Source organism: Hylobates moloch, unplaced genomic scaffold (genome assembly GCF_009828535.3).
Source record: "Hylobates moloch isolate HMO894 unplaced genomic scaffold, HMol_V3 SCAFFOLD_5, whole genome shotgun sequence".
Taxonomy (NCBI): domain Eukaryota; kingdom Metazoa; phylum Chordata; class Mammalia; order Primates; family Hylobatidae; genus Hylobates; species Hylobates moloch.
The window spans coordinates 69,673,813-69,693,824 of NW_026652280.1; the positions used below are offsets into that span (position 1 = coordinate 69,673,813).

The 20,012-nt window shown below is 47.3% G+C and overlaps 2 protein-coding genes across 4 annotated transcripts in view; both read right to left on the minus strand.

Annotated features, from left to right (window-relative positions):
- The window catches only part of GNAL (G protein subunit alpha L), a 195,084-nt gene that overhangs the window by 1,930 nt on the left and 173,142 nt on the right, over nucleotides 1-20,012 (minus strand). For all 3 annotated transcript variants that reach the window (XM_032152827.2, XM_058438660.1, XM_032152830.3), the window contains 6 exons: nucleotides 19,592-19,646; nucleotides 17,444-17,517; nucleotides 14,823-14,881; nucleotides 13,385-13,505; nucleotides 9,165-9,295; nucleotides 4,229-4,296 (listed from right to left, as the gene is read on the minus strand). In XM_032152827.2, coding sequence (XP_032008718.1) covers nucleotides 4,229-4,296; nucleotides 9,165-9,295; nucleotides 13,385-13,505; nucleotides 14,823-14,881; nucleotides 17,444-17,517; nucleotides 19,592-19,646 — 508 coding nt within the window. The remainder of the gene's footprint in view (nucleotides 1-4,228; nucleotides 4,297-9,164; nucleotides 9,296-13,384; nucleotides 13,506-14,822; nucleotides 14,882-17,443; nucleotides 17,518-19,591; nucleotides 19,647-20,012) is intronic.
- Nucleotides 11,069-11,506, minus strand: LOC116468759 (large ribosomal subunit protein eL33). Its single transcript, XM_032152837.2, has one exon. It carries the CDS (start codon nucleotides 11,443-11,445, stop codon nucleotides 11,113-11,115), a length of 333 nt encoding a protein of 110 aa, XP_032008728.1. The 5' UTR covers nucleotides 11,446-11,506; the 3' UTR covers nucleotides 11,069-11,112.

Here is a 20,012-nt window from a genome sequence, read left to right on the forward strand (position 1 = left end):
TGGTGACGGTGGCCTGCTTGTTTTGCATGGGAGCACTTAGAGGCAGGAATGGTCTCAATGCAGGCATCGGCTAAGGACCCAGATAATCTTACCCTTATCACTGCCCCCAGGAGGCTGAAGCAGCACGGATAGGTCAGAGAAAACCCCGGACAGGCAAGTCAAGGGAGGAGCTTCCAAAAAGGAAGGTCTGAACAGAGTTTTCTGCGACAATGGGAATGTCCACTATCTGCCCTGCCAATATGATAGTCGCTATCTAGCTGATACCACCAAGGGGCTGATTTCTAATTAGCTAATTTTATTTTATTTATTTATATATTTTTGAGACTGAGTCTAGCTCTGTTGCCCAGGCTGGAGTGCAGTGGGTGCAGTCTTGGCTCACTGCAACCTCCGCCTCCCAGGTTCAAGGGATTCTCCTGCCTCAGCCTCTCAAGTGGCTGAGATTACAGGCGTCCATCACCATGCCCATGCCTGGCTAATTTTTGTATTTTTAGTAGAGACGGGGTGTCACCATGTTGGCCAGGCTGGTCTCAAACTCCTGACCTCAAGTGATCCGCCCACTTTGGCCTTCTAAAGTGCTGGGATTACAGGCATGAGCCACTGTGCCCGGGCTAATTAGCTAGTTTGTTTGAGACAGAGTCTTGCTCTGTCCCCCAGGCTGGAGTGCAGTGGTGCCATCTTGGCTCACTGCAACCTCTACCTCCCAAGTTCAAGCAATTCTTCTGCCTCAGCCTCCTGAGTAGCTGGGATTACAGGTATGCGCCACCACACCTGGCTAATTTTTGTATTTTTAGTAGAGACGGGGTTTCACCATGTTGGTCAGGCTGGTCTTGAACTCCTGACCTCATGATCCGCCCGCCTCGGCCTCCCAGGGTACTGGGATTACAGGCGTGAGCCACCGTGCCCGGCCAGCTAGTTTTAATTAAATGTCCATATGTGCCCAGTGGTCCTGTATTGGACGGTGCAGCGGCCCCATGGTGGCCTCCACACAGGGGCAGTTTAGCATCTGCTAAGCAGGGTGTCCCCTGGTTATCGGGGGAATGTTTGTTGCCTTCTGGGAGAAAAGTGATCTGTTGTCAAGTACCTGAGAAACAGGGTTAGACATTATGAATCACGGTTTGTGGGGACACCTCAATGAGGTGCTCATGTGCACTATGAAGCTAAGTGCAGTGGGTGTGGGGACAGGCTGTTACGGGCCAAACTGTGTTCCCTGAAGTTATGTGGAATCCCTGACCCCTGGCACCTCAGATGTGACTATATTTGGAGATAAGGCCTTTACAGAGGCAATTACGGTAAAACGAGGTCATTAGGTTGGGCCCTAATGCAATATGACTGGTGTCCCTAGAGAGAAGAGGAAACCAGGAGGATGCAGGCATGTGCGAGGGCAGACCCCGCACCTTGATTTCAGACTTCCAGCCTCCAGAGCTGTGAGAAATACATTTCTGCTGTTTAAGACACTCAGCCTCTGTGGCACTTTGTTATGGCAGCCCGGGCAGACTTAGACAGAGGTCCTGTAGAAGCTCGCCTTCTTCCTTGGTGCCACGGGAATCCCTGGGCCTCCTACTCATCCCCTCCACTCCTTTTTCAATCCTGGGAAACAGCCTTTAGAGAGCTGCTTGGACCACAGAAAGGGTATCCTAAAGATGTCATGAGGTATGAAACTCCTCACAGGGGGATAGACTTATTTTAGCAATAGTCAGGCTTCTCTTGAGCATTTAAAACAAAAACTTACAGACACTAAAATGAGTAGGTTATATATATATATATTTTTATATATATATTTAATATATATATATTTTTATTATACTGTAAGTTCTAGGATACATGTGCACAACGTGCAGGTTTGTTACATATGTATAAATGTGCCATGTTGGTGTGCTGCACCCATTAACTCGTCATTTACATTAGGTTTATCTCCTAATGCTATCCTTCCCCTCTCCCCCAACCGGTTATATATCTTTTTAATCCCAAAGCACCAGGTGAGGTATTTGGCACACACACAGTTAAGTGTGTAGTGAATGAATGAAAAATAGGCTTTTGGCTGGGTGCAGTGGCTCACACCTGTAATCCCAGCACTTTGGGAGGTGGAGGCAGGAGGATCACTTGAGGCGAAGAGTTCGAGACCAGCCTGGCCAACATAGCAAGGCTGTATCTCTACAAAATTTAAAAATTAGCCGGGTGTGGTGGTGTGTGCCTGTAGTCCCAGCTACTCAGGAAGCTGAGGCAGGAGGGTTGCTTGAGCCCAGGAGTTGGAGGCTGCAGTGAGCTATGATCTTGCCACTGCACTCCAGGCAGCCTGGGTGACAGTGCAAGGCAATGTCCCAAATAAACGAAAAAGGCTTTCTTCCGTAATAGTGTGACTATTCGTCCCTGCTTAGAGCCTTAAAATTAAGGGAATGGAGTCACTACAAGGTCGTTGCTTCAAATAGTTTTGTTTTTGTTTTTATTTTGAGATGGAGTGTTGCTCTCACCCAGGCTGGGGTGCAGTGGCATGATCATAGCTCACTGCCACCTCAAATTCCTAGGCTCAAGGGATCCTCCCACCTCAGCCTCCTGAGTAGCTGGGACTACACGTCTGTGCCACCATACCCAGGTATGTTTTAAAATTTTTTGTAGAGACGACGTCTCGATATGTTGTCTAGCTGATCTCGAACTTCTGGCCTCAGGTGATCTACCTGCCTTGGCCTCCCAAAGTGTTGGGATTACATGCATGAGCAACTGCATCCAGCCTAGATGTTTCTAATCTTCATTTAAATGCCCAACATATGCATGCTTAATTAACATTTAGTTCTCATTAGAATAGCATTTTTTTGTGTCTTTATGTGTTATGGTCTTAAAAAAAGCTCCTTAAAAAAGGGATCCCTTGATCTATTACAAACTAAATTCCCTTATTGAAGAGATTTGCAATACACATTAATTGGCCTTAAGTAAAGGCTCTGAGAATCTGACAGATTCTGAGAGAGAGGCAGAGGAACCTCTCTTGCTGTATTTAACATAGCATGTCCCAGATTTATTCAGCTGCAGAAGCTCTCCAGGTATTGCCATGCACTTACGGCCATGCACTTCTAGGGGAACTCGTCCTCTGAACTCACCCTGGGGCCTTGATTTCTCCTCATTGTTACTTTCTAACTCACTGTGGGATTCAAGAGTCATCCCACAGGGGTATGCTGGGAAAAGGGTGGTGAAAGGCCAGGCTGGAGTGCCGGTCGCCGTGGAAAGGCCCCACAGCTGAGGATCAGCCCTGCTGCTACCTGGACTAAGATCTTGTCCACACATGTTAAGTGCACTTGGAGTACTACCGGGAACATGCCCTTGGGAATGCCTTGGCATGTAATAGTTTGAAGCGAGTAAAAAACAGCTAGCTATATGTTGTAGGTTATTTCAAAGAAAATAATATGGACAGATAAAGCATATGTGGCAAATTTTTGCCAATTGATCAATTTGGGTAAAGAGTATATGGGAGCTTTGTTTGTTTTGTTTGACACAGAGTCTCGCTCTGTCGGCCAGTGGTGTGGTCTCGGCTCACCGCAACCTCCACCTCCTTGGGTTTCTGCAATTCTTCTGCCTCAGCCTCCGGAGTAGCTGGGATTACAGGCGCATGCCACCACGCCCAGCTAATTTTTTGTATTTTTAGTAGAGATGGGGGTTTCACCATGTTGGCCAGGCTAGTCTCGAACTCCTGACCTCAGGTGATCCATCTGCCTCAGCCTCCCGAAGTGCTGGGATTACAGGCATGAGCCACCACACCCGGCCTGAGTATATGGGAGTTATTTGTACAAATCTTCTGCCTCGTATGTAAGTTTGGAATAATCTCAAAAAGCTGAAGAAAAAGAAGTAAGTATCTGAATTTGAGCACATCCATTTTTACATAAACCATCAGCCTGTTAGTGCTTTTGGATGGAGGAAGAGTATGGGTGCTTAGACTCTGCTGAAGGACGCTGTCCTTTTTGGAAAATACCAGTGAATGAAGTCTAGCCCATCCAACTGCCATTCCCTGGGACGCTGTGTTCTCACCCAGGCTCTGCTGGTTGGAAGCTGTGTGACCTTAGGTGAGAAATCTAACCTCTCTGAACCTCGGTGTGCTCAGCTGTGAAATTAAAGTAACATACCCTTTCTCATCTCTCGTAATGTTAAGGAAGATTAAATGAGATCATCAAAGTAATTTGCATATTGCAAGAAACAAAAGATTAAGAATGGAGGTAGAAAAACAAAGGTTAACAAAATTGCTTACCAAAAACAGGTCCCGGATAAAGAACTTGGCTCTTGTAACTTTGGGATCTTCTCCTGCATCTGGTGTTGCTGTAGAAATAACAAATGGAACCTTAAGCAACATGAAACAAAGATACAACTCTATGAAAACACAGAAGGAATTTCAACGTTGGACTGCTGTATATTCACAGCATTAAAATACATGTACAGGAAGGCAAAAACAAACATGTACTTTTTTTTTTTTGGAGACGTAGTCTCGCTGTCTTGCCCAGGCTGGAGTGCGGTGGCATGATCTCGGCTCACTGCAACCTCCACCTCCCCGGTTCAAGCGATTCTCCCACCTCAGCCTCCCCAGTAGCTGGGATTACCGGCACCCACCATCATGACTGGCTAATTTTTGTAGAGACATGGTTTCACCATGTTGGCCAGTCTGGTCTTGAACTCCTGACTTCAGGTGATCGGTCACCTCGGCCTCCCAAAGTGCTGGGATTACAAGCGTGAGTCACTGCACCCAGCCAAACATGTAATTTTCATTCCCCTCGTCTCCTACATCATTCTAATAGTTATTACTCTGATAAAACTTTTCTCTGGGGGTGCTGTGGTCTCAATGTTTGTGTCTCCTCCAAGTTCATATGTTGACTGCTAATCTCCAATGCAACAATATCAAGAGGGGCAGCCTTTGAGAGGTGATAAGGTCACGAGGGCTCCGCCTTCATGGATGGGATTATATCCTTATAAGAGGCCTGAGAGAGACCCCTCACCCTCTCCACCATGTGAGGAGAAAATGAGACAGTGCCATCTATGAAGCAGAGAAACCCTTACCAGACACCGAATTGGCTTGTGTCTTAATCTTTGACCTTCCAGCCTCCAGTACTGTGACTAATACATTTCTGTTGTTCATAAATTGTCCAGCTGTGTTAGTCCATTCTTGCATTGCTATAAAGACATACCTGAGACTGGGTAATTTATAAACAGAGGTTTAATTGGCTCATGGTTCTGCAGGCTGTACAGGAAGCATGATGCTGGTATCTGCTAGGCTTCTGGGGAGGCCTCAGGAAGCTTCCAATCATGGCAGAAGATGAACAGGGAGTGAGACATCTCACATGGCCAGGGCAGGAGCAAGAGAGAGATGGGGGAGGTGCTACACCCTGTTAAATGACCCGCTCTTGCGGAACCCATTCACTATCTTGAAAACAGTGTCAAGAGAATGGTGCTAAACCATTCATAAATGATCCACCCCCAAGATCCAATCACCTCCCACCAGGCCCCACCTCAAACACTGGGGATTACAATTCCACAAAAGATTTGGGCAGGGACACAGATCTAAACCCTATCACCAGCCTAAGGCATTTTGTTACAGCAGCGCAAGCAAGACAGGCTAGGGTGGGGGAGAATTCCCACTGACCAGCCTGAGCCTCAGAGCTGCCCTCCCTGCAGAGCTGTTGGGAGAGGAAAGCTCAGAGCCTCCAGGCACAGGAGCTGGGCCCTGGCCTCCCCGGGGGCAGCACTGGCAGGGCCTCCATGGACTGCCTCTCAGCTTCCATCAGCCTCCTCTTCTGAGACTCCCCTTCCCTGTTCCTGCTCCCCACTCAGGCAGGTAGAGCCCCCAGATCACTGTAGCCGACCCTCTGGCTCTAGGCCTTTCTGAGGCATTCTCCTCCTGAAGAGTCCACGTTCATGTGGTCATGCCATTATTTTCTGTGACCCCCACGAAATCTGAGATCTAGGCGACACAGCTGAGTGTTCTTAACACTCTCTGCCTTCTGTGTTGCAGGGTCTGTGAGGACACTGTTGCTCACAGAGTCATAGAAGGGAGGGAACAGCAACCAGTGAGGGAGGAGAGGGCGCAGCACCCACTGTGGGGGGTGGGTGGGCACAGCAGCCAGTGAGGGAGGGGAGGGCGCAGCACCTGCTGTGGGGGGTGGGTGGGCACAGCACCCAGTGAGGGAGGGGAGGGCACAGCACCCACTGTGGGTCTCTGCCTGGGCTGTGTTCTGGAGCGGCTGGGGAACTCCCATGTCATTTATCTTGGGGAGGGTCACTGACTACTCTGGAATGCCCAGAGTGTACGTGTACCATCTAAGGAGTTCTTCTTTTTTTTTTTTGAGACTGAGTCTCACTGTGTCGCCCAGGCTGGAGTGCTTTTTTTTTTTTTGAGACGGAGCCTTGTTCTGTCGCCCAGGCTGAAGTGCAATGGTGCAATTTCGGCTCACTGCAACTTCCGCCTCCCGGGTTCAAGCGATTCTCCTGCCTCAGCCTCCCGAGTAGCTGGGATTATAGGTGCCGGCCACCACGCCTGGCTAATTTTTGTGTTTTTAGTAGAGATGGGGTTTCACCGTGTTGGCCACGCTGGCCTTGAACTCCTGACCTCAGGTGATCCACACGCCTCACACTCCCAAAGTGCTGGGATTACAGGCGTGAGCCACCGCGCCTTGCCCATCTGAGGAGTTCTGGCGTGTGTGTTGTCATGCCAGCATCACTACAATGGAAACAATGAGCACAGCCAGACCCCCCACAGTGTCTGCATTCCCTCTGCAGCCCTCCTTCCCCAGGCAACCACCGATGTGCTTCCTGTCACCATGCATAAGTCAGCACTTTCTTTTTTTTTTTGAGATGGAGTCTCGCTCTGTCGCCAAGCTGGAGTGCAGTGGCACGATCGTGGCTCACTGCAACCTCCCCCTCCTGGGTTCAAGTGATTCTCCTGCCTCAGCCTCCCGAGTAGCTGGGACTACAGGTGCACACCACCATGCCCAGCTAATTTACTTTTTAGACATTTACACAAATACACAAATGCATTCACATGGTGTGTAGTTTTTGCTTTGATTCTTCGGTTTTGGGCCATTCCCTGCCTCAGTCTCTCGAGTGGCGGGCTACCGGGCCCGCCACAAGCCGGCTCTCTTGTTCACATCAGTAGATCTCCTGACCTCGTGATCCGCCCGCCTTGGCCTCCCAAAGCGCTGGGATTACAAGCGTGAGCCACCGCGCCCGGCCTGCTTTGATTCTTTCTGTCAGTAATTACTGTGAGTTTCACCCATGCCGTCACATGGACCAACTGTTAGTTCCCTTTAATTGCTAAGTGAGAGTTGACGTTGGAGTTGATAGTGGTCCCAGGCTTCCAGCAGGTGCTACAGATGCTCAGGAATGGGTGAGTCTCTTGAGAGGGGCAGGGCACAGATGGAGATGACACATGCTGCTGGGTGAAGAGCAGTCACTGGGCCTGGCACTGAGGCAGCAAGCCAGGGTCCCCTCAGCCCCTGGACGAAGCCCTTCAGCACCCGTGGCTGAGCAGGTGGCCTTGGCTGTCAGCCAGTGGTGGTGCTCCTAAGCGGGTAAGGTTGTGTCTCAGAAGGGTGACTTTGGTAGAAGTTCACAGAATGTTCTGAAAAGGTGCGTGACCAGCTACAGGAGGTCAGGCAGGAAGCTGTGGCAACTGCTGAGATGAGAGGAGTGAGGGCCAGGACCGCAGCCATAAGGAGGGAAAGAGGGAAGGGCCTGGGGAGGCAGACCCTGTTGGAAGGACCACCCCTCTGAGCCACTGCCTGAGCTGAGTGACGGGAGGTGGCAAGAGGTGGTCAGTGGGAGAATTAAAGACCCAGCTTGCTGGGAAACTGGCAATGCCAGCCACAGAATGCACAGCAGAAGCCATGCTCTGATGACATGCCATGGGCAAGTGGCACCCGGCCTCAGTCCTGGAAAGCACATCACCAGGCTTCAGGTAGAGCAAGGCAGTCATGAACTGCAATGAGATTTCCACTTGATTTGGTCTCAGGAAGAGCCTGGACCTTGACCTCACGCTGAGTGACCCTCTGGCAGGTGCAGTGGCTCATGAAAGCAGCTGGGACTGGTGAGACCACAGGCAGAGCTGGCGCTCAGGCCCATTTCCAATGACTATTATTTATTCCTATAAGGAAATATGTAGCGGTAGGATTTTTTTTCGGGTCTTTCTGACACAGGTGATAGCAATAGGATTTTGTTGGAAGGCCTCACACGGGTCAGGATTTTACTGTGAATATACTTATATAATGCCTCTCCCAAGAGGGAGAAAAGAACATTGAACATAAAGAGCAAGAAAGTTTAGTGACAAATGCAAGTTTTCTTTTCCCTCTTCATTGAGGATAAAAAAGAAATTTTCCAAATCTTAACTATATTTTCCAGAAAAGTGTCTTTTATTCTGCGTTTTCTAGTTTGGAATTCAAGATGTAAGAAGCGGTGTTATTTCACCTTAAATCACTCCTATGAGCCTCTGGTAGACCTGGTGTTCACTGGAAACTGAAGTGTAAGCGACTGGAAACGGAGTGACCAACTCTTCCTGGTCTACCTTCCCAGCGTTAGCACTGACAGTCCCGTGCCCCGGAAACCCCTCAGTCTCAGGTGGCCTGGGATGGCTGCTGGCCCTGCTGGAAATCCCCAATGCTGCAGCCACAGCAAGGCTAGAGACAGGAGCAGATAAGCGCAGCTGCTGCCAGCACGGGCTTGGGGACAAAGGGTGCAAGGACTGCCTTGCCTGCATGACTCTACCCATGTGGCTTTGAACACGTTATCTCTCCTCTCTCAGACTTTCTTTCCACGGGAAAAAATAATAGAAACTACCATGTAGGGTCATCTGAGGGTGAAGTGAGAAGGTCTGTATCAAGGACTAACAAGGCCCCTGTCATGTCACACCCAGTCAAAGGCACTAGAGGGAGAGCTCATACCAGCATGACATAGTCACACCCCAAAACGGCTCTTTCTTCTGCTGCACAGTTTCAATGGAAAGTCAAACTCGGAGACATTTACAAATGGGATCCTAAATAGGACATTTTAACACTCTAGTACTTTAGGATATGGGCAGTAGAAAGAGAATTGATTTAAACTAAGTGAATTTCTTTGATTCATCAGAAGTATGTGAATTAGAGTTACAGGACTATTAATAAAACAATTCTATTCCTCGATCGTAAGAATGTGTTTTGAAATCTTACCATCTTCAGGAACAGTATAATTTGCATATTCTGGGAAGTAGTCTTCAATTTTTGATTTCCCTGCCAAGACTTTTTCTGCCAGCATATCTTGTTTGTTCAAGAACAAGATGATAGAAATGGTCCGTAACCACCTAAAAAAGGAAAAATAAACATACAAATTTCACATACACTAGTATATGAAAGCGCCTCTAACATAGAAGTTGCTAAATTAAAAGAATACCATCATCTTCTTAAACATGTATAGGATTCAAGAAAGTTCAGTACACCCGTATCCTCATTCCATCTGTAAACAATGATAAACAAATATAGGTACAGGTTGAGCATCCCTAATCCAAAAACACAAAATCCAAAATGCTTCAAAATCCGAAACTTTTTTAGCACTGACGTGATGCTCAAAGGAAGTGCTTGTTGGAGCATCTCACACTTTGGATTTTCATATTAGGGATGCTGGACTAGTAAGTATAATGCAACTATTCGAAACAACAACAAGAAATCTTAAACACTTTTGATCCCAAGCATTTCGGATAAGGGATACTCAATCCATAGTTAAGCACTTTCTAATTCAGTCCCATGGGGGATATAGATTTATTGGAACCAAAGCTAAGATTTTCTTATGTAATGAGTTCACTTGAATTTCTGTGGTGTAATTTACCAATAAAAGGTTGGAAAACTCACATTAGAAGTGAAAGTGTTAACAACAACAAGGTAATACATGACTCATTAGCTAATAACACAGAGCTTAACGTGCAGCTGGCTTGGTTCTTCTTCCGCCTCCATCACTTCAAAGGAATCAAGATAACTGATTAGACTACAGGAATCTTACTATCAATTAATAACACAATCTGGCCAGGTGTGGTGGCTCACGCCTGTAATCCCAGCACTTTGGGGGGCAGAGGTGGGCAGATCACGAGGTCAGGAGTTCGAGACCAGCCTGACCAACATTGTGAAACTCTGTCTCTACTAAAAATACAAAAAGTAGCTGGGCGTGGTGGCACACGCCTGCAGTCCCAGCTACTCGGGAGGCTGAGGCAGGAGAATCACTTGAACCAGGGAGGTGGAGGTTATGGTGAGCTGAGATTGCACCACTGCACTCCAGCTTGGGGGACAGAGCGAGACTCTGTCTCAAAAAAAAAAAAAACCCACACACACAATCCACTTTCCCATCAAATGGAAATAGCTTACCTGCTTCTTCTAGTAATAAAATATATAACCTTTGTAAAAACAAATCTTAAATTATAGAAAAACATACAGAAAAAAATCAAATGTAATTATACCCAGAAACAGTTACTACAGAAGTTTTATGTTTTCATGCCCAAGTTTTTTTCTGTCCTCAAACATACTTAAAAACGAGATCAGATCATAGTATTTTAAAATCTGCTTTTTCCTATAAGAAGATTGTGGTCATTTTCCCACTTACACATATAATGTTTATAAATAAATTCATAATAACTCTATAGTATCCTTCTGTATACCTGGTATTTCCTGACCCTGTTTCTTTCCTATTAACTGTCTTATTACCACAAATTTGAGGATGGTTGTTGAACATTTCATACAAAAACATTTTTCTGATAATCCAAAACTTTTACAAGGTAAACTTATGTTTCCTGTCCTCCTCGGTAATATTTCTTCCAAAATATTTTAGAAGAAACTTTGATTTCTAACTATATATGTATGTATTGTGTGTGTATGCTAAATATTCCTTTCTGAAATAATCACTTCTGCCAATTTGCAATGCTAGTAGTTTCAAACATGATTATGTGGTGATTGTGAGCTGTAAGGGATCTTAGCGATCATCTAGTTATTAGTGGATGTCCTAAACTGGTACTTTATTTATTTATTTTTAAAATTTAAAAAAATTTATTTTATTTTATTTTTTTATTTTTTATTTTTATTTTATTTTTTTTTACAAGAGCACAAATCCACGTTTATTTATTGATTTTTCGTTAGTTTAAATCCTTGAGGGGTACAGCATCACTCGGATTCTGTGTCCAATGGCCTTAGCAGGAAGATTGCTTCGGAATTTGGCACGAACCATGCCACTGTTTCCATGGGCCCGAGTTACCTTTCCCCAGATGACTCTGGTTTTGTTGGGTTTACCGCCAGGAGTCACTGTGTTGTTCTTTGCTTTGTATACATAAGCGCATCTCTTGCCCAAATAGAATTCTGTTTCATCTCGGGCGTAAACACCTTCAATCTTAAGAAGAGCTGTGTGCTCCCTTTGGTTCCGGAGACCCCGCTTATAGCCAGCAAAAATGGCCTTGGACCACAGCCTTCCAGACATAGTTCCTTTTAGAAGTCCTGTTCCCAGCAGGCCTCCACAGAAGCCAAGATGGCGGGAAGAGCAAAAATTTTTTTTTATTTTTTGAGACGGAGTCTCACTCTGTTGCCCAGGCTGGAGTTCAGTGGTGCGATCTCAGCTTACTGCAACCTCCACCTCCCGGGTTCAAGCGATTCTCCTGCCTCAGCCTCCTGAGTATCTGGGACTACAGGCGCCCACCACCATGCCCGGCTAATTTTTGTAGTTTTAGTAGAGACGGGGTTTTGCCATACTGGCCAGGTTGGTCTCGAACTCCTGATCTCAGGTGATCTGCCTGCCTTGGCCTCCCGAAGTGCTGGGATTACAGGCGTGAGCCACTGTTCCTGGCCCCTAAACTGGTACATCCTAAATTTTAAAAACCAAATGAAACCTATTTTGAACCCTAGATATACAGTCATCCCTTGATACCCATGGGGGATTGGTCTAGGACTCCCTGTGAAAACCAAAATTCGAGGAGGCTCCCTTATATGAAATGGTGTAGTATTTGCATATAAACCATGCACATCCTCCCGTATGCTTAAATCATCTCCAATTACCTATAATACCTAACACAATGTAAAAGCTAAGTAAGTACCTGTTATACTGTATTGTTTATTTGTATTATTATTTTTAGTCTAATTTTTTTATTTGCTCAATTTTTTATTTTAATTAATTAAGTTTTTTGAGACAGAGTCTCCCTCTGTCGCCCAGACTGATGTGCAGTGATGCAATCTCAGCTCACTGTAACCTCCGCCTCCTGGGCTCAAGTGATCCTCCTGCCTCAGCTTCCCAAGTAGCTGGGACTACAAGCGCGCCCCACCACGCCTGACTAATTTTTGTATTTTTTTTAGAGACGGGGTTTCAACATGTTGCCCAGACTGGTCTCCAATTCCTGAGCTCAAGCAATTCCCCCGTCTCAGCCTCCCAAAGTGCTGGGATTATAGGCGTATGCCACTGTAATCTTGTATTATTTTTTGTTGTTGTACTGCTATCTTAAATTTATTTTTGAATATTTTCAATCTGTGGTTGGTTGAATCCGCAGATGTGGAACCTGAAGATATGGAAGGCTGAATGTAATCTTAGGCTTTCAAAACAGAGACTTAAATTTTCTTGACAAAGAACTATCAGAACTTCATCAAAGAATACTCCACATTGGCCGGGCGCAGTGGCTCACGCCTGTAATCCCAGCACTTTGGGAGGCCGAGGTGGGCGGATCACGAGGTCAGGAGATCAAGACCATCCTGGCTAACACGGTGAAACCTGGTCTCTACTAAAAATACAAAATATTAGCTGGGTGTGGTGGCGAGCGCCTGTAGTCCCAGCTACTCGGGAGGCTGATGAAGGAGAATGGCATGAACCCAGGAGGTGAAGCTTGCAGTGGGCCGAGATGGCACCACTGCAGTCCAGCCTGGGCGACAGAGCGAGACTCTATCTCAAAATAAAATAAAATAATAAAAAAAGAATATTCCACATTTTAAGTATGTCTATACAATAGATGAACTAAAAGAGATATTTCGTACGGTTCTAGATTTATCAGTAAAGAGTGTGTGTGGTTGTGGGTGTAGGTGTGTGTGTATGTTTTGAGACAAGGTCTTGCTCTGTTGCCCAGGCAGGAGTGCAGAAGTGTGATCTCAGCTCATTGCAACCCTCACCTCCTGGGCTCAAGCGATCCTCCTACCTCAAGCTCCTGAGTCACTGGGCAGGTGTGCACCACCACGCCTGGCTAATTTTTGTATTTTTTGTAGAGACAGGGTTTCTCCACGTTGCCCAGGCTAGTCTCCAACTGCTGAGCTCAAGTGACACATCTGCCTTGGCCTCCCAGTGTTGAGATTACAGGTGTGAGCCACAACGCCTGGCCCGAGCTATTTTTAACAAAAGAAAATTTGCAATCCAATGGTGAGACTGAATGTGCTATTTTTGTCACCTGTTGTTCCAGATGCTTTCAAAAAGATCGAGGGACTCTCTCAGCCTGTTGGTGTTGTTATCTTCTCGAATCACCATATTGTAGCTACTGCAGGCTGCGACGTAAATGATAGCCGTGACATCTTGGTGGGGAGAAAAAGGAAAGCACCTCAGTTAGACACCCTCGCTGTGGAGTTACAAGAAAGTACACACCCAGCAGCTACTCAGTTCCACAAAAACATTCATTCAGTGATAGGACTACTCAGTCACAGAACAGCCTACAAGTGCGCCGCGCACACCACTGGTTGCTTCAGTAACGCACTTGATGAAGAGCCCACCCCAAACAACACATGTAAATTTGGGATGCTTAAATGCTTTTTTTTTTTTTTGAGATGGAGTTTCACTCTTGTCTCCCAGGCTGGAGTGCAATGGCATGATCTTGGCTCACTGCAACTTCTGCCTCCCAGGTTCAAGTGATTCTCCTGCCTCAGCCTCCCTAGTAGCTAGGATTACAGGCATGTATCACCGCGCCTGGCTAATTTTTGTATTTTTGTATTTTTTTCCGAGACAGAGTTTCACTCTTGTTGCCCAGGCTGGAGTGCAATGGCGCAATCTTGGCTCACTGCAACCTCCGCCTCACAGGTTCAGGTGATTCTCCTGCCTCAGCCTCCCGAATAGCTGGGATTACAGGCATGTGCCATAACACCCGGCTAATTTTCATATTTTTAGTAGAGACGGGGTTTCACCATGTTGGTCAGGCTGGTCTTGAACTCCTGACCTCAGGTGATCCACCCGCCCCGGCCTCCAAAAGTGCTGGGACTACAGGCATGAGCCACCACACCTGGCTAATTTTTGTATTTGTTTTTTTTTTTTTTTTGGCAGTCTCGCTCTTTCGCCCACACCGGACTGCTGCAGTGGTGTGATCTCAGCTCACTGCAAGCTCCGCCTCCCGGGTTCACGCCATTCTCCTGCCTCGGCCTCCCGAGTAGCTGGGACTACAGGCGCCCACCACTGCACCTGGCTAATTTTTTGTAGTTTTAGTAGAGACGAGGTTTCACTGTGTTAGCCAAGATGGTCTCGATCTCCTGACCTCGTGATCCGCCTGCCTCGGCCTCCCAAAGTGCTGGGATTAAAGGCGTGAGCCACCGCACCAGGCCTAATTTTTGTATTTTTAATAGAGCCCCAGTTTCGCCATGTTGGCCAGGCTGGTCTCGAACTCCTGACTTCAGGTTATCCGCCCTCCTTGGCCTCCCAAGGTGCTGGGATTACGGGCATGAGCCACCATGCTAGGCCCTTAAATGCTTTTTTTAATGAGATTAGTATCTAAGGAAGGAGCATCATAATCTATAAATGCTATACTTTACATACTAGAGATTATCTAATTCAAAAATAGTTAAGCACAGCAGTGCTGAGTGTTAGAATTCACTCCCATTTTCTTGAGAGAGCATAAAAAAAATCACCGTTAAAGCACTGGATCCATTTTCTCCTCTCATCCCTCTGGCCACCAACATCAAACATGCTGTGGAAGAGCAAGAGGAACACAATTATTTGGGGGAAGCAGGGGACAATGGCACACGTGCTTGCTTTCCTCTTTTGCTATCAGCAGGTTCCAGCGTTCACACATGCATCTCGAGTCAAGCTCGGGTCACTGGCCTGCACCATCACTCCCTGTGTGATCCTGGACTACAAGTGGCTCCACCTCTCTCAGCCGCAGTCCCTCCTGTCACCCCACAGTGGGGCTACAGGGGTGAGAGATCAAGCAGACAGCAGCCGGCAGTGTCTGAGGTCCCACAGCAGGTCCTTAATAAATGCAGTGGTTACTAGCTCAGTAATGCTAGAGGTCACTTGCTCAGACACTCAGGCCTCTCTGAGTACAAGCTAAGTCACTGCCCAGGGCAGATCCTTCCTATTATTTGTTCCAGCTCTCAGGACACTGTGTCTTCCCTCTCCTGGAGAATCGAGAAAGGCTCCTTGCTGATCTGTCTATACTACATGCATCTTATCTCTAGCCACCTCCGCCTGGTGACCTGCACTGGGTCTTGATCACGCCTGGATTCAGTGCAGGCTTCTCTGCCCAGCCCGAGCTGCTTCCTGGTCTTGCCCAGCCAAGGCGACCTCAGCCAGTTCTCTCAGTTTCTCAGGGGCACCCTGCACTTCATCAGGCCAGGCCCAGGCCCCTCTTCTCACAGCCCCTGCTCAGCACACCCTGTGGCCTAAGCCAGTTCTCCCTGGGAGAGTTTCTCTACCTACCCAGATTCTGCTGGATCTTTCCAACCTTCTCAGGCTTCCCTGGCTCTGAGATTTCTCCCCTCCCTAAACACAGTGCATGTGACTTAGGACCACACAGGCTAGATTTTTTTGTCCTGGGCAGGTATGTTGCTGATCCTATTAGAATTTAATCCATACGCTTTGCATTAGCACACGTGGGGCACGCTGAGGTACTTGATGAAAATGGATGAGCTGATGAGCAGAATCCTTTCAAACAAAATCACAAATGTGAGATACAGCTTCATTGTTAGTAATTCCACTATGCCAGGGACTTGGTTATGATGTGGGCAAAACCACAAGTCATGCCAACTCCATACTGCACTGTGCGCCTCACAGCAGAGAGACGTAGCTGGCTTTTATCCAGCCTGACAGTGGTCATGTGAAGGGTTCTTGGGAAATCTGGAAGTGGGTGCCTGTCACCTGTGCACTGGCGAGAGCGCTGGGAACTGCAGGAGTCTCAGAACACACTGAAGATCATGAGACTCTTGCTTTAAGGGACCTCACCCTTGAGGTCCCTTAGAGTCAAGTCAGACATGCTGAGGGTGACGGGGCAAGGTAAAGGGCAGTATACCATCAATGGCTGCATAGTAGATGCAATGGGAATTCTAAGGGGTCACCATGGGCTGAGATTTGAGGGATGCTTGGATGCTTTTTTTTTTTTTTTAGAGACAGGGTCTTACTCTGTCACCCAGGCTGGAGTGAAATGGCCTAATCATGACCCACTGCAGCCTTGAATTCCTGGGCTTAAGAGATCCACCTCAGCCTCCTGAGTAGCTAGGACCACAGGTGTATGCCATCAAGCTTGGCTAATTTTTTTTTTTTTTGGGTAGAGACAGGGTCTTGCTATGTTGCCTAGGCTGGTCTTGAACACGTGGTCTCAAGCAATCCTACTGCTTTTGCCTCCCAAAGTGCTGAGATTACAGGCGTGAACCACTATGCCTGGCCTGAAGGAAGCTTTGATAGATCTGTGGGGTTTGCTTAGCACAGGTGGCATATGAGGCTCAGAGGACAAGATGAACAGAAGCACTGCAGCAGGAAAAGCTGGGAGAACTGGAAGGGTCCTGACAACAGCCCAGCCTGGTGAGGCAGGTGGCTGGTGGCAGGTGACAAAGCAGACCTGGGGACGGGGCTGGTCACAGGTAGAGGGCTTGGGTCATAGGGTGCACAGGCAGTAGTGAGCCCCGAACCTTTCTCAGCAGAGGAACAGCATGATCCAGGACGTGCTGTGGGAAGATTCATTTCGTGGCACTGAGAAGGGTGACTGAAATGGGTAAGCCAGGGGACAGGAGACCAGCCAGGGCTCTGCCGAGAGAGTCTAGGGGCAGGGGAAGTGATGGAGCAGGACTAGGGTGATAGCTATGAGGATGGAAAAGAGCTTTGTGGCGGGAGAATTAACGTCTTATCATGAGGGAGAAAAATGAAGAAAGTAAGCTCATTTGGCCGAGTTTGCAGTTGGGCAACCCAAGAGATGGGCTGGAGACACACATAAACTGCTCATTCCGGTTCTCAAACTGTGACTATGCATCTGAAAGATCAAAATTTCATGAGTCTCCTGATCTAAAAAAAAGAGCCAATCAAATCTACAACTCAGATGCAAACGCTGCCTTCCTTTCAGGTGTCCTCATTTCTACTTTCAAGTAGGCAGTAAAATCAACACTTCAACTCTTGCTAGAGTTCAAATTTCACCCCAGCTTCCCTTACCTGAAAGGGCAGCCATGCACATTCAGAAATGAAGCCCCCTTAAACCTCACAGCCCTTTGGCTCTGGGACATCATGTGGCCCTGGGCCACGCAGCTCTTAACAACATACTCACTGGAAGTTTACTTTGTCCACCTGGAATCGTGTCTCAAAAATCCCAGATGTCAGAACTCTGCATCTGAGGAGGTCCTGGAACAAGAAGAGGGAAGCAAGCTGAGTTACATTACTGTTCTTCTTCAAAGTAAAGCCTGGGTATAACTACACATCATCAATATTTTTCAAATAATTTGTTCCACTGTAAAGGAAACAACAATAATTAAGAACCAACATTGGCCGAGCATGGTGACTCACGCCTGTAATCCCAACACTTTGGGAGGCTGAGGTGGGCAGATCACCTGAGGTCAGGAGTTGAGACCAGCCTGGCCAACATGGTGAAACCCTATCTCTACTAAAAATACAAAAAAAAAAATTAGCCAGGTGTGGTCACAGGCAGCTGTAATCCCAGCTACTTGGGAAGCTGAGGCAGGAGAATTGCTTGAACCCAGGAGGCAGAGGTTGCAGGGAGCTGAGATCGCACCATTGCATTCCAGCCTGGGTAACGAGCGAGACTCCGTCTCAAAAAAAAAAAAAAGAACTCAGACGAATGTTCTCTGTTTTATCCTCCAGAGAAAGCCACAGTTAATGTGTTGGTTTGGTCCCCAGAGACCTGATAAATGTGCTTTTGTTTTAAGACTTAAAATCATGTCTGCAAGAATCTTACTAATATATACCTGACAACCACAGTCAGGGCATCAGCATTCCAGAGGGACATCCCTGCCGGTGCTCTGTTGGCTTGGGTGAAACTCACGGTGGCTTGGGTGAGAAACCAAAGGAAGTGTAACTCTGCACTCATAAGTCTTCAGCCTTATGAACTGGATGCTAGTTGATTTCATTTATTCTCTCTTCCCTGCACATTTCTGTTTCCTCCAAGATAAAAGATGTGGTACCCCAAGGAGACGAGAAAGCCAGGCAGCCTCACAAAGCTGGCATCCCTGGCACATTTGGCAGATGTCAGGGTTTTTTTTTTGTTTTTCTGACCACCAAATCCATGTGATTTTAAGGAAGCAGCCATTCTATAATAATTCTGGAACATGGGAGGTGGTCCTCCCATTTTAGTATAATGAGAACTGTTTAGGACAGGGAAGTTAGTTGAGGGACTGACTCAAGACGAGGAAGCCTCCATTGCTCTGTCAGATAATTTCAAACTCTCAGGATCAGCCTTAGAGAGGATAAACTTCATGGGAGAGAGAGAAGCTCAGGCCTCAGACCTCCCACCTTGGGGGCCCACGGCCAAGGCCTTGCAGGGAATGCAGACTCTGGGGGAAGTTTGGAGAGTGTGGTTTGAACACAGAGATCCCTCTAACTTCCTTGGGGTTCACTGGCTCTAGAAGCACCTGAAGGCTCCTGAATTGAGCAATCCGGGGGCTCTGCAGCTGCCCGAGGGTCGAAAGGGCACAAAGATTCCCTCTCTGCTATTTAAAATTTGGTGGAGTGGGCCGGGCGCGGTGGCTCACTCCTGTAATCCCAGCACTTTGGGAGGCCAAGGCAGGTGGATCACTTGAGGTCAGGAGTTTGAGACCAGTCTGGCCACCATGGCAAAACCCTGTCTCCACTAAAAATACAAAAATTAGCTGGGCGAGGTGGCAGGCACCTGTAATCCCAGCTACTTGGGAGGCTGAGGCAGGAGAATCGCTTGAACTTGGGAGGCGGAGGTTGCAGTGAGCAGAGATTGCACCATAGCACTCCAGTCTGGGCGACACAGCAAGACTCCATTTCGAAAAAAAAAAAAAAAAATGGTGGAGTGCTTTTTTTTGACTCAACCCAAAGGGGATGCTCTGGGTCACACCTGGAAAGTTCGCTGTGATATGGGACCCCCCAGGCCCGGGGCCACAAACAGAATGGGCGTAGTTTATGAAGCCAGGAAGTAAAGACTTCGCTTTCCTGAGGACAGCTCCAGGAGGAAAAGGAACGGCATATTCCTTATCTGCAGATAAACTCATTTGCATGCTGGCAATTTTGATAACCACTAAGTGCTAGAGTCAGGCGAGCAAGGCACAAGGTTTGATGACCAATCCACGCACACACACAGGGCAGTACAAACAATTTGCACAAAGTAGGTATCTTAAGGATTTTTCCTTAATTCATTCTGAAATAATCATTAAATCATATTGGAAATGAATCTCAAAGTTTCTGGTGTGTGGTGGGGGACCCTAATTCCACATACCTGGTCTGTGGGTGTGTAGTCAACCAAGCTGACGCTGTCGATTCTTTCCAGGAAGCTGCAAAGAAAGCCAGCAAGGGTTGAGGCCTGTTCTCTGTCCACTTTCCCCTGGGGTTGGGGGGAAATTAATGGGACATCACCCAAGTACAGCAAGGATGGGGCAGGCCAAGAAGCTGAAGTGAGTTATTACTTTGTTTCCTGAATTTGTATCTGTCTAGATAATGCAACATTCTTGACCCAGGGACGGAGAACTGCTTTTTTTTTTTTCAATGTTGCCTCCCCTACCCTCTCTTCTCCACTGCCATAGAGCTAGGGGTGGGGGCTACTCAGAAACTGGGATAGAGCACGGAGCCTCCCTTCCAAGGCTAAGCGAGTACAAGAATGTGTTGCAATGTAAACAAAACATGGAAGGTGACAGATGTCC

Coding starts and splice junctions, on each gene's coding strand:
- LOC116468759 (XM_032152837.2), bottom strand. CDS start 11,445: ATGTCTGGAAGGCTGTGGTCCAAGGCCATTTTTGCTGGCTATAAGCGG.